Raw genomic sequence first — 13807 nt, 5'->3', positions numbered from 1 at the left:
ATCGTTAACTCTTTCAGTTATTTCATTGAAGTGATGCAAAGAGAACCTCTGAATCTACCAACTGATCACAGCTGTGAAAACAGAGAGAAAGGAAATGGTTGGCTACGTGAGAATAAATAAAAACTGCATTGAGCCACTGGTACAACTTATTGAGATGGGTTTCTGGGTTTACAGCTGCAGAGATACATCATATGTATGTCTGGATTTCCAGTGAGCTTGCACACAGAAAATTTGATGTTGGGATGTTCCGAATAAGACACAAATGGAGATTTAAGCTCATCCCAAATTGTTTCTGATTTGGTGTTATGGATATTAAAGGCAGCCATTTTTGACCGAAGGGAGCATGTGAGTTGACTGAATGAGGATTATAGATCAGGCTTGTGGATGTGGATAAATGGGACACATGTGGTTTCCAGACTTCACAAGTGGCTGCTACAGAAATTTCAAGTACAACAACAATCGAGCTTGTTTCTGCTCAACAAAGCCACAACAAAGGTGCGGTGAAGCAATATTGTACGTGGTTGCTTATCAAGTGGATTCGAAGGTAGACCAAATCAATGTCAACAAAGATATGAATGAGGTGTGATTGACATTACTTACTGCAAATTTGCCAAAACAGAGATGTGCTGTTTTCCAAGGAGAGTCTCTGTTACATCAAAAGGTCTTTGATTGTTCATACTTGAGTATAAATTCTCCATAGAAGCAAGCTTCTAATATTATAATTTGTACATATAACAATGTTACTTGCTCTGAAACTAATAAGGAAAACGTCTTTTAAAATTAAAGAATACAGCTTGGTTTCATTCACTACTGAATATACTGATAATACAATATCATGTACAACAAACCAAATAGAAAAGTATAACATATGCAACAGTTTTGCTCTATACAAACCCACCAAATCATAACTCAAGTACAAATTCCCAAGGCCAGCAAAACTGCAGACTTGTCGACCTTTAGAGACTGTCTCCACGGTTTTACATTGTATTTTCTTTCCGTTTTTGTTATTGTCCTTGTCTTCGTTGCTACTGCACTCCACACGCAGAGTGGTGGTTTAAAGGGCTTATCAATGCTCAGAGGAGACATGAGATGCTTTGATGACATCCACGACTTCAGGGATGCAAGAAAAGGTGCAACCATAAACAACTTGAGACCAGCGAATCCACTTTCAAGCCCATCAAGCCGATGCCATGCGATCTGACTGATCTCCTTCTTCGTTTGCGGTGCAAAAGCTGTATCATCTCTCACGCCAACCACAATGTAAAGCCGCACTCTTTTCTTTCCTTCGAATGTGAACTCGATGTATTCTTCTTTCTTAAGCATCTTCGATACATCAAACCCTGTCTCCTCAAGGACTTCGCGTACAGCACAAACATCATCTTCTTCGTTCGTATTTTTCTTCCCTCGTGGGAAGCTCCATCTGGATGATCGTTTCCATCCCTTGACCAGCAAGCAACGTTCGTATGTCTCGTCAAGGATAATCGCACCAGCGACCGGGACTCGAGACTTGTAAGCGAAAAAGTCTCCCAATATCTTATCCATGTTTGCAGCGTAAGGTCTCAACACATCAGAGTTGTTGAATAAGAGACAAGTAAACTCTCTGAAAGACAGCGACTTTAGGGTTTGGTCGCTTTCGACGACGTCATCTTCGTAGTACCAGTGAGCGCTCTCTACAAGAAACATGAGACGATTCAAAGACTGCTTTTCTTCCTCGGGGCCGTTCAAAACAAATCGACTGTAAAGATCGTCAAGAACTTTCTTCGACGGGAGCCTCGACATTGTTTTTCTTGTGCAACACGGCTTCTTCTTACAACTCTAGAATCACTCTGAGGATTTTTTTTTTGGTTGTTGTGTTGTATCAGAGAAGTAGAGAACGAGTGCTCTCTTTGGATGTATATTTATACTTTTTTGACCGTTGACATCTGATATTAGTTTAGAAAATCTTTTTTCCTTTTTTACGAATCTTTCCTTTTTAGATATCATGACACGTCCCAGACGGAGAGCCATTCACCGAACCAATTTGACGGCGCAAGGAAAAAACCAAGATTTCCTTACACGTGCGAGATCGAGCCGTTGTTGTTTTCTGGTCTCGCTCTTCTTGATCCTTGGACATTTTTTTCTATGATTTCTCTCGATTATCTCTTTAATATTTTTTTTGCTTTGACAATTTTATTATATTTATTTATAATCATTTATCTAATTTAACATATAATCTAATGTTATTAATATAATTTCATTTTTAATTATTTTTTTTTTCAAAAATAACTTAAAACTTAAAACTTGATTTTTTTTACTAATCAAGTTAATATAATTATTTTTACTATAATGTTAGTAAATTTTTTTACTATAATGTTAGTAAAATTTTTTTTTACTAATCAACTTAAATTTTTACTAATTTAATATAATTATTTTTTTTCAAAAATAACTTAAAACTTAAAACTTGATTTCATTTATCTCTTTAATATTTTTTTTGCTTTTTTTCATTTTTTTCTAATGTTACTAATTTTTTTTTTGTTTGGCAAAAAAAAAACTTAAAACTTGATTTTAAATGTAAAAGTATACTTCAATTTCAATCAAATACAAAAATGATCAAATAACCTAGTGAAATTACAACAATCATTTATGACCAAACAAAAAATCAGTAAACATCTTTACAAATATAATCCCGAATTTTTTTTTGTGGTTTTATAAGTCTTCTATGAGAAGATTTACTGGAAGTAATTTATAAATTTTACGAATATAACATTTTTTATGGGAGAAAAATTAATCATGTAATTATAAACATTTGTAAATGATATAAAATAAGAATAAAATTGAATTGTTTTCAACATAAATGAGTGAATGTAGATTGATTATGATATTCTTTGGTTTACGGTTTGGTAACATATGTTATATTATTATTTATATTTTTAGAGTTATATTTTGGAATGTTAACTTTACTTTTGAAAAATTAAATTTGACATGTATGTGCTTGGTTTTGTGTATATTAAATACTTTAAAAGTTGATTTTAGTTTAGTTAAATGTTTATTCTATTTAGTTACTTATTTGATTTTAGAGTTTAGGTGATTTAAGTTTTCTAACAAACAATGCACTAGAAGACTTCCGCGGAAATCATCTGAGAGAATAGTAATTTAGGGTTTACAAGACTAATGGAATTTTTTTATGGGAGAATCGTAAATTTATAGACTCAACTCTCTCTCTCTCTTAATCTTCTATTGCAAAAAACTCGTGGATCGTTGTTTTGGCACTTAGGCAGTGATGGATCCTCTACATGTTCCCTTCCCAAGCAATCCCTGAAAATATGATTTCGCTGGCCCCAATTATAGCAATTTGTAGACGCCGTTCTAGGTGCAACAATCTGTCTCACAAATTTCGCATTCAAAGGTTTAAACCAGAGATTTTTTGACATTTGGTCTATCTTTTCCACATGAATGAAACTTAATACACTTTCCAAAATGGTTGTGCTGGCAACTAGGGCAGCTAGGTGGTCTTATGTGACTCAGAAGTCTTTCTAGACTTAGGCTCAACTGCTGTGAAGATTTTTTGATCTTCTACCATACATGTCCCCTGAACAACAGTCTTCTCTACCAGATCCTTTAAGCTGGTATAAGTCACCACATTGCATATGCCGTGAAAATCAATTCACAACCCATCTAAGAACCTTCTGATCAGATCTTCCTTATCCATATTATTATCAGTAAACCTGCGAAGTCGATTAAACTTCAACTCATACTCCCTCAGAGTCTTAGTATCCTGCCTCAAATGTTCGAAGGCATTCTTCTCCTGGTGGAAGGCTTCCCTAGAAAATACTTTTGGCTGAATGCAAAGATGAAGTCTGCATAGGTCAGCTCATCAGGCTCATGACTCAAACGCACCTTATCTCACCATACTGCTGCATCACCATGTAGGTATAAACCCGCGATATTAAGTTTGAGCGGTGGTGGAAACAAGATGATTTTCAAACACTTATCCAATTTATGCATCTAATCATAAGCAATTTTAGCATCCATTGTTCCGCTAAATGCTCCAAATTCATGTACTTCATCGGTCTCATCATCTTGATAATTGTCTCATCATACTCAAATAACTGCACTAAGAAGGTGTATGGCGGTGGTGGAACCTGAAAACCCCATGGAACGGGCTGAACCGGGGGGGGGGGGGCTGTTGACCAGGAATATGTTGGTCCCGCTAAACATGAACTGGCACGGTCTGGTACTCATGAATCTTCGGACCATGCTGCACTTGAATCTTAGACCACGCGGAATATGCTGAACTTACTGAGCTGCAGCCATCTGCCTAGCAACCTCCTAGGAAACCTGCTGGACTGTCTCCTGAGCGGCCTTCCTACCTGCATCGTGCACTATCTACCTCAGGGCATCCTGATCAATCAGTGGAACCGCAGGTGGAGGAACCGCGGGTGGCACATGTTCATCTCTATCCTCTCGAGCAGCGGTAGTGCCTGAGTACGGTTAACTTTCTTCTTTGGTTGCATATGTAAACTAGAAAAATAAGGATAAGTATACATATGTTCGGTTATCTTCGGATATCCATTCGGGTTCGGGTATTACCCGTTCGGGTTCGGGTTCGGATATCCAATCTTTCTTAACTTAATATCCGTTCGGGTATTTTTCTACTTCGGTTTGGATTTCGGTTCGGGTTTTTCAGGTCGGGTTCGGGTGCCACTTCGGATATCGGGTAAAGTGCCCACCCCTAAGTATACTTGACAACCGCATTAGAGTTAACTCCAAAACAAGCATTGCATCCTGAGGCAGGAAATATGTACAATGTACATTAACCCGTCATATTTGCCTCTGTAAATTGCCTTTGTAATTAACTTGACACCAAGTTTCTCTTTTAACTGAAGCTGTATAGAACTCAGTAACAACAAATGGCCTTTGTAACTGAAGCAACAACAAACTTGTATATAGACACGGTGAGTTCGTCTCTCTTTTAACTGAAGCTGCAGATATCAGTGAAACAACTGCTACTACCTCTGCTTAAGACCAGATCCATTGCTTCATAAGGAATAATAGTGGATTGAGTTTCTCTGTTGTTTTCCAAGGTAGTAGAAGTTGTTTCACTGATATCTCCAGCTTCAGTTAAAAGTGGATTGAGATTCTCTGCTGGAGAACAACATATTAAGCTACTTACTTTCTTTCTACCTTTGGAAAATGCTCTGTGGATTCAAAGGTAGACCAAATCAATTTTAAGAAAGATATGAACGAGGTGTGACTGACATTACTCTTACTGCAAATTTACTTGTTTTCCAAGGAGAGTCTCTGTAAAGGTCTTTGATTGTTCATACTTGTATTCTCCATAGAAGCAAGCATCTAATATTATAATTTGTATGTATAACAAATGTTACTTGATCTGCAATTAATAAGAAAAACGTCTTTAAAAATAAATAAAGAATACAGATTGATTGCATTACTACTGAATAGTAATCATACAGTATCATGTACAACAAACCTAATAGAAAAGTATAACATATCCAACAGTTTTGCTCTATACAAACCCACCAAATCATAACTCCCAATATCAACCATATAACTGACTCTACTCAAGAACAAATTCCCAAGGCCGGCAAAATTGCAGACTTGTTGACCTTTACAGACTGTTTCCACGGTTTTACATTGTATCTTCTTATTTCCGTTTTTGTTGTTGTCGTTGTCTTTATCTTGGTTGTTACTGCACTCCACACGCAGAGTGGTGGTTTAAGGGGCTTATCAATGCTCAGAGGAGACATGAGATGCTTTGATGACATCCACGACTTCAGGGATGCAAGAAAAGGTGCAACCATAAACAACTTGAGACCAGCGAATCCACTTTCAAGCCCATCAAGCCGATGCCATGCGATCTGACTGATCTCCTTCTTCGTTAGCGGTGCAAAAACTGTGTCATCTCTCACGCCAACCACAATGTAAAGCCGCACTCTTTTCTTTCCTTCGAATGTAAACTCGATGTATTCTTCTTTCTTTAGCATCTTCGATACATCAAACCCTGTCTCCTCAAGGACTTCGCGTACAGCACAAACATCATCTTCTTCATTCGTATTCTTCTTCCCTCGTGGGAAGCTCCATCTGGATGATCGTTTCCATCCCTTGACCAGCAAGCAACGTTCGTATGTCTCGTCAAGGATAATCGCACCAGCGACCGGGACTCGAGACTTGTAAGCGAAAAAGTCTCTCAATATCTTATCCATGTTTGCAGCGTAAGGTCTCAACACATCAGAGTTGTTGAATAAGAGACAAGTAAACTCTCTGAAAGACAGCGACTTTAGGGTTTGGTCGTTTTCGACGACGTCATCTTCGTAGTACCAGTGAGCGCTCTCTACAAGAAACATGAGTCCATTCAAAGACTGCTTTTCTTCCTCGGGACCGTTCAAAACAAATCGACTGTAAAGATCGTCAAGAAGTTTCTTCGACGGGAGCCTCGACATTCTTTTTCTTGTGTTAACACGGCTTCTTCTTACAACTCTAGAATCACTTGTAGGGATTCTTTATTTTTTTTTGTTGTTGTATCAGAGAAGTAGTAGAACGAGCACTAGCTCTTTGGATGTATATTTATACTTTTTTAAATCGTTGACATCTGATATTTGTTTAGAAAATATTTTTTCCTTTTTTTTGCAAGTATTTCCTTTTTAGAAAAAGGATATTTGAGAAAATCCAAAGATTTCCTTACACGTGCGAGATCGAGCCGTTGTTGTTTTTCGGTCTCGCTCTTCTCGAATTTTGATCCTTGGCCAATTTTGAGAAAATCCAAGATTTCCTTACACGTGTCAGACTTAGAGCCATTCACCGAACCAATTTGACGGTGAGAAGAAACAACACGATGCCGTTGATGTTTTCTGTTCTCTCCCTCTTCTCGAACCTTGGCCATTTTCTTTTTTCTGTGATCTCTCTCGGTTTCTTTATGTTTGTGATTAGTTTATTGCCGTCGGACCTGTGTTTATGTATCTGCAATCAGCTCTTGCATAATGGACAGGACAACGCACTGTACCTGATATTTTTATATGATAAAAAAACATCAATGCCTGCATATAGTGCACAATTTCTCCTAATTTTTTTGAAAAGATTCTATGATTTTCCTTTTGTTTTCTTAAAACCAAATCTTGTGATTTTCATTGTTTTGTAACAATAACTAACCTGCATAGAGACGGTAAGTTGGTTATTCTCTTAACTGAAGCTGTGTTGGAAGTGAAACTTTGATTAAACATACAAAGAGAAGTTGGAATCAATTGAGAAGAAGTGAAAGCAAGGAAGCTTGCCATACAAGAAGAAGAACAAAGAAGAAGCACAAGAAACAAGCAAAAGAGGAAGAAGAAACGTGGAGTGTAAGAAGGAAAGGAAAGAGAACAAGTAAAAGAAGAATAAGAGCGAAGAAAAAGTTCACGTACAAGAAGAAAGTCAAGGTGGGAGAAGTTGACACTTGACGTTGGTTACAGACCAAAGAGGAGCTGAGTTGTGATTTAGTTACAACAAATAAAGTCAAGATGCAACTAACCATTTGTTTAGACAAGGCAAACAACAAGGAGTGTTGTGTTGATCAAAGTATACCTAAGGTAAGGTTAACATAAAAGTATTCTCTCTTTTCTCTCCAAGAATGAACATATACAGAGAGGGTAAATAAAGAGACAGAGAGAGTGTGTCTTATGTACAATGAAACACAAGCAAAACAGAGAGAGAGAGACGTAGGAATCAAAACAGAGTGTGTAAGAACAAAACAGGGATGCTCAAGAGAGAACAAAAACAGAGTAAGAAAGAGCTGGCCATGAGAGTGAAGGTTCAGCAAAATTACAACAAGCTGGAGGAGGGGTCTGCAACAACTGGAACGACTTCTACTTAAAGAGCACAGTCATTTGTTTTTTGCTTCTATCAGGAATAATAAACTGTTCTGAGCCATATATAGATGTGAGCTTTGTCCGAAATGTTTCATATTTGTCGCGAAGTTGGTATTTAAACGTGTGATAAATTGTGTTATAATCTTCTGGTTTCTGGATATAAAAATAGGTTTTCTAGTGATTTCATTCTCGTAACGTTTTGAGGTAAAGAGAAACTAGAGTCTTGGGCATTTAGGTGAAAAGTAGTAATTAAAAGCTGCAAAATTAGGTAAAGATTAAGATTCTCTGCTAGAGACGAGAGCAAAATAGATGCTTTCGAGATTTGAACGTAACAATTGAGATGGCAAAAAGAGCTGGTCGCAGCCATTCTTTATCTACTAGCCCCTATCATGATTCATGTACAAGAATTAAACACTTCCTTCTAAAAGAAACGAGAGCCACAGGTATAAACTAAATAGCAAAGAAATAATTAACATATCCAACTGTTTTGCTCTACACAAACCCACCAATCCAACCGCATATATTGACCACCCATATATATATATATATATCTTTAATTAGTCAAGCTGAAGAACATGATTCCTTGGCCGGCAAGAGTGCTAATGTGTTGAACTTCAGAGACTGTTTCGAGGCTTTTTTATTGTAACTTCTTTCCGTTGTTGTTGCCTTCTTTGCATTCCAAACACAGATTGCTTTAATGGGCTTGTCAAGTCTCCGCGCTACAGGAGACGGATGCTTTGATATCCACGACTTCAACGATGCAAGAAAAGGTGCCACCATGTACAGCTTGAGACCAGTAACTCCATCATCAAGCCGATCAAGCGGATGCCATGCGATTTGGCTGATTTCCTTTTTGGTTAACGGTGCAAAAGCTGTATCATCTTTCACACCAGCAACAACGTAAAGCCGCACACTTTGCTCTCCTCTGAATGTAATCTCAATATATTCTTCTTTCTTAAGCAGCTCGGAGACATCAAACCCAGTTTCTTCCAATACCTCGCGTACAGCACAACCATAGTCTTCTTCATCCTTACCCTTCTTCCCACGCGGAAAGCTCCAGGTTGACGATTTTTTCCATCCCTTGACCAACAAGCAACGTTCATATGTCTCGTCCAAGATAATCGCACCCGCCACGGGAACTCGGCTCTTGTAAGAACTGAAATCTCTGAATATGTCGTCGATGTGAGCAAGGTAAGGTCTCAACATCTCGCAGCTTTTGAATAGGAGACACGTAAACCCTTTAAACGGCAGGGACATGAGCCTAGGATCGTTCTCTACAACGCTATCTTCGTAGTACCAATAAGCACACTCAACAAGAAACAAAATCCTCTCGAAAGACTGTTGATCTTCTTCAGGGGCATTCAGAACAAATCGAATGCAAAGATCTTCGAGAAGCTCATTCGATGGGAGACACTTTTTGATCTTCTTCGACATGATTTCTCTTTTTTATATCTTGCTTGTGTAGTAATGCTTATTCTCTCCTAGTTATAAAACCCTAAGCAGTGGTCTCTCCAGTTATTGGCTCTCTGGATATATTATATGATACGATTTTTTCTTTGTCTTTATAAAGATACTAAATATTTGAATTTTTTTGTTCCTTTTATGAAAAGGATTAATGCAAAAATTTAGATATATTTTTAGTTGTGAAGAGAGAGCTTCGTTCTAGACGTTTCAGACCAGACACACACCAACCTAACGACGAGGAAAAAAAAAGAAACGACGGCCCAGAAAAGTCCAATAAAATATTGAAAACAAACACAGAGATAAAATTCACGTGTCAAAATCGACGGTGATACTAAAATAAGCGTTTCCAAATCGAAATATTAAATTGCCTATCCTTTTATGGAAAGGATAATTGAGATATTTATTTTAATTAGCGAAGAGAGAGCTATCGTTAAAAAAAAAAAGAAAGACGGCCCATAAAAGCCCAATAAAATATTCGAAAACAAATAAAAAAGTGGTCATGCTTCAGAAATGGACGGCTGATATTAAACAAGAGTTTCATCTTTGTTGACCGATTACAAAAGTCATCATCAACTGCGTATTTATAAAGCCGACCGATTCGCTTCTTCTCTCAAACATTCCATTCCATTCTCCTAAAAACAAGATCGACACCAAAAAAAAACGAATCTAGGGTTTTCAGAATTTTGACGAAGAAAGATGGCGATGCAGAAGGCTAAAGAGACCGTCTCCAGCAACCCCGTCGTTGTTTTCAGGTTCTGTCTCTTCTCGATTCTCCCATTTATTTATTTTTTCTCGCGTTGTTCGTTTTGTATGGTTGTTGTGTGTGAGCGCGTTGGTATCTTCGAATCGGAGTTTATACTTGTTTGCGTATATAGATTTGATTGTGTGGATGTTGATGTTACGATTACCAAGCATCATCATCCTATGGATGTATCTAGACGCTTTTGTGTACCAAAGGGGTGAGTCTGTGTTTTGATTGTTTTTTTTTTTGGCAGCAAGTCGTATTGTCCGTACTGTGTGAGAGTGAAGGAGCTTTTGCAGCAATTGGGTGCTAAATTCGTTGCCGTTGAGCTCGACAAAGAGAGTAATAATCCCCTCCTCCCCCAATCTTTCGTCATTTATTCATTTCATTTATCTTCTTTGTGTAACGTGACACTCGAGTTTTGGTTTTTGTTTAGGTTTTTGTTTGATCCTTGTGTATAATGTTTTGTTTACAAGATTCATATTTAGTTATTGGTTCAATCAAAGTTTAGGTTTTGGTTCAATAAACTCACTGCTGTGGAATGTTTCTCTGCTTTCTCTTACGGTTTAGGTTTTTTGTTTTGATCCTTTTATAGGTTTTGTTCATGAGCCCATCATCTATAGTTTCTTGGTTTTCCCTATAAGATATTTGTGCTTAGGTTATTGATCCAACTATATTAATTTTGTTTCATTTACCATCTTTTAGTGTTTTCATACACTTTTGTCTGTTTGTTTATTTGAGATTCGAGTTTTGGTTTTTGTTTGTACTACCAAGTTTAGGTTTTTTGTTTGTACTACCAAGTTTAGGTTCTGTTCTTGATCACATTGTTCTATGTAGACAAAAAAAGTTCTGATTTTTCTCTTGCCCCCTTACATATTCATGTTTATTCAAGAACAAACTCAAGAATGTTTCTCTGCTTTCTCTGGAGATTCTAGTTTAGGTTTTATGTTTGTTCCTTGTAAAGGCTCTGCTCGCGAGCCCTTCACTCAAAAAACTTCCGTCTTTTTCTGAAGATTCGATTTAGGTTTTTGATTCAAGTATATGTTTCTGGGACCGTAGCAGTCGATGAGTATATTATACTGATGCAGACTCACCGGAGAACTCCAGACTTAATCATTGTTCATTGCTGTTGTTATAATACAGGTGATGGTAGCCAAATTCAATCAGCTCTGGCAGAATGGACTGGGCAACGCACCGTTCCCAATGTCTTCATAGGTGAAAAACACATCGGTGGCTGCGACAGTAAGAGAACTAGAGCACAACAACTCTCTTTCGAATTTTTTTAAAGGATTACTATTCTGAATTTTCCTTGTGCTTTCTCTTAATCAAATCTTGTGATGTTCTTTGTTCTGTAGATGTGACCAAACTGCACAAAGACGGGAAGTTGGTTCCTATGTTGACTGAAGCTGGAGCTATTGCTGCAACTACTGGAACTACTTCTGCTTAAAGGGCACAATCAGTTTGTGATTCGCTTCTATCAGGAATAAACAAGTTTGAGCAATAAATGTGAACTTTGTCTGAAATGTTTTAAACTTGTGGTTATGTCGAAGTCGGTTTTGAACTTCTGATACATTTATGTTATAATTATCAGCATTTTGCTAGTAATTTCATTTCTCGTAATATCTCGACGTGAAGAGAAACTCGAATTTTAGTTTTGAAAGATTTAATCAAACTTTGACTATAAACTCTTGATTTTTCAATACACAATTTTGTGTGTGTTTGAGGTTGCACGCCGTTGCAGTTACAGAGTAATAGCGATGAACCGTACGTAAACTCCTCACTGTTCAGTACACAGTAAGAAGTTGCAATTACTAGTGTAAAACCGTAAAGAAATGTGCTGAAATCCTGAAAATTTTATCACAGGAAAATAAACTCTTTTCATATTCTTCAACGAAGACTTCGCAGTTTATTACACGATGGAGAATATCAAAGGTTATATTTTTTTGGAAATTTATATTACAGTTGCAATTACTACTACTAGTGTAAAGCCGTAAAGAAATGTGCTATAGTCCTGAAAATTTTAGCACAGGAAAATATAAACTCTTTCATATTCTCCATCGGAGACTTCACAGTTTAATACACGATGGAGAATATCAACGGCTATATTTTATTGGGAATTTATATTTGGATTTCCAAGCATTAAATTGAAGAGGAATAATTGCTGGAGTTATTCGTTTAACATTTTGAAACCTCTTCAGATTCATAACCACTAGTTCCTTATATATGTGTAGAGGGCTTAACTTTATGAATATTTAAAGCCACACTTGATTCTTTTTTCGTTTTCCTAAACTTCTAAAATGGCTACCAGTGCAAAGTTTAGATTGAAACTTCTCGTTGATGAGAATAGAAACAAAGTTGTTTTGGCTGAGGCAGATCAAGATTTCGTTGACGTGCTCATCAGCCTTTTGAGTCTACCAATGGGTAAAATTGCTAGATTGCTGGAGAATCATAAAGATTCGCAGACAGTCCTAGCTTGTTATCAAAACCTTAACAAAAGCGTTGCAGATATGGGCATCGAGCATTTTGAGACCGAAGCTTGCAAGAGTATGTTACAGTCTCCCAAGAGTTCTTATGCGATTCACTGTAGAAAGCTCAAGCTGAACATGGGTGATACTGATGCCACCGAGTTCTTTATATGCTCAAACTATTTTAGTGAAGATGATTCTTGGAAGTGCGTCGATGAATACAGCAATTTTAACACCTCAAGATGTAGTTGTGGATGTATGATGAGCACTGGGATTTTTTTATCAGAAGAAGATCAAGTTGGAGAAGAGATTGGCAATAGTGCAGATGGAGTGTTTGTCAAATGCAGATCCTCATTCATTGTGACGGATGATTTGAAAGTATCAGTTAACTCTATTGGTGTTATCATGAATGTTCTTAATGATCTAGGGTACCTTGGTTTTAGTGATCTGCAAGAAACCCTTCTTGACATAGGGTTCGAAGAGGTACTCTTATCTTCCTTGTTTTGCATCATTGTCGTTAATACATAAATCTCTCTAACATCTACTACTCGTCTAAATCTTAGGTGCTGACTCTCTTGGGATGTTTTTTCACTTCGGAAACTCCCTTAACATGCGCGTTCCTGAGGGAAACTTGCATGACAAGGGAGCTCAAAATGCTATCAGCGCATGTTCAAAACACTGTAGAACCAAGCAGTGTATTTTCTATGAAAGTTTTTGTTAGAAAATTTGATAGGGAGATTCTTTATGCCGAGTGCAGTGAAGACTTCATCGATGCTCTTCTCAGTTCTCTGATCTTGCCTCTTGAGTTGGTCTGCTCACTATCCAACAATTTGGGATGTGTCGGAAATCTGTGCAGAAGCCCTTGTAGAAAAGCATCAGCTTCCAATTTTTATCAAGTTCCTGACTATTATAGTTGCAGTAACAACAATATGTTTGGCTTTCTCCCTTCTCCCTCACCAGTGTATGAATGTTTTGTTCCTCGCAATTCTAGCAATTCTTGGAGTTGCGAATTAGCCAGGCAGATTCAGTACTCTAGGGAACGGCTCATGATAGGTGGTGATATTGTGAAAATGTCTCCAAACAATCCGAAAGTAATTTCTGGAAGTTCATCAAGATGTGACACCGGTTTTATGAAGAAAAATACAAAGTTCATTGTGTCTAATGATCTGAGTGTATCGCCTATGAATTCATTTTCGACAGTTGGCTTGTTGAAGAAGATGGAGGTGAACATCAGTGATCTCGAAGAGCATCAGATTAGCATTTCTAGAGCAAAGGTAATTATTGTTGTAGTATTT

The 13807-nt window shown here is 37.4% G+C and overlaps 5 protein-coding genes across 5 annotated transcripts; 2 read left to right on the top strand and 3 right to left on the bottom strand.

The window, feature by feature from the left end:
• Positions 1-759: 759 nt before the first annotated feature.
• Positions 760-1850, bottom strand: LOC108853239 (mRNA-decapping enzyme subunit 2-like). Its single transcript, XM_018626680.2, has one exon. The coding sequence runs from the start codon at positions 1777-1779 to the stop codon at positions 910-912; it is 870 nt and encodes a 289-aa protein (XP_018482182.2). The 5' UTR covers positions 1780-1850; the 3' UTR covers positions 760-909.
• A 3609-nt stretch (positions 1851-5459) lies between these two features.
• Positions 5460-6530, bottom strand: LOC108837667 (mRNA-decapping enzyme subunit 2-like). The gene has a single exon (XM_018610697.2). The coding sequence runs from the start codon at positions 6438-6440 to the stop codon at positions 5562-5564; it is 879 nt and encodes a 292-aa protein (XP_018466199.2). The 5' UTR covers positions 6441-6530; the 3' UTR covers positions 5460-5561.
• Positions 6531-8214: 1684 nt separating this feature from the next.
• Positions 8215-9364, bottom strand: LOC108853476 (mRNA-decapping enzyme subunit 2-like). The gene has a single exon (XM_018626889.2). It carries the CDS (start codon positions 9273-9275, stop codon positions 8403-8405), a length of 873 nt encoding a protein of 290 aa, XP_018482391.2. The 5' UTR covers positions 9276-9364; the 3' UTR covers positions 8215-8402.
• Positions 9365-9881: 517 nt separating this feature from the next.
• Positions 9882-11669, top strand: LOC108849443 (glutaredoxin-C2). Its single transcript, XM_018622998.2, has 4 exons — positions 9882-10057; positions 10301-10389; positions 11191-11289; positions 11403-11669. The coding sequence occupies exons 1-4, from the start codon at positions 10002-10004 to the stop codon at positions 11492-11494; spliced, it is 336 nt and encodes a 111-aa protein (XP_018478500.1). The 5' UTR covers positions 9882-10001; the 3' UTR covers positions 11495-11669.
• A 675-nt stretch (positions 11670-12344) lies between these two features.
• Positions 12345-13526, top strand: LOC108850669 (uncharacterized). Its single transcript, XM_057008195.1, has 3 exons — positions 12345-12995; positions 13076-13408; positions 13473-13526. Exons 1-3 carry the CDS (start codon positions 12345-12347, stop codon positions 13524-13526), a joined length of 1038 nt encoding a protein of 345 aa, XP_056864175.1.
• Positions 13527-13807: the final 281 nt, after the last annotated feature.

Source organism: Raphanus sativus, chromosome 4, assembly GCF_000801105.2.
Source record: "Raphanus sativus cultivar WK10039 chromosome 4, ASM80110v3, whole genome shotgun sequence".
Taxonomy (NCBI): Eukaryota; Viridiplantae; Streptophyta; class Magnoliopsida; order Brassicales; family Brassicaceae; genus Raphanus; species Raphanus sativus.
This window is presented reverse-complemented; position numbering and strand designations above follow the sequence as displayed.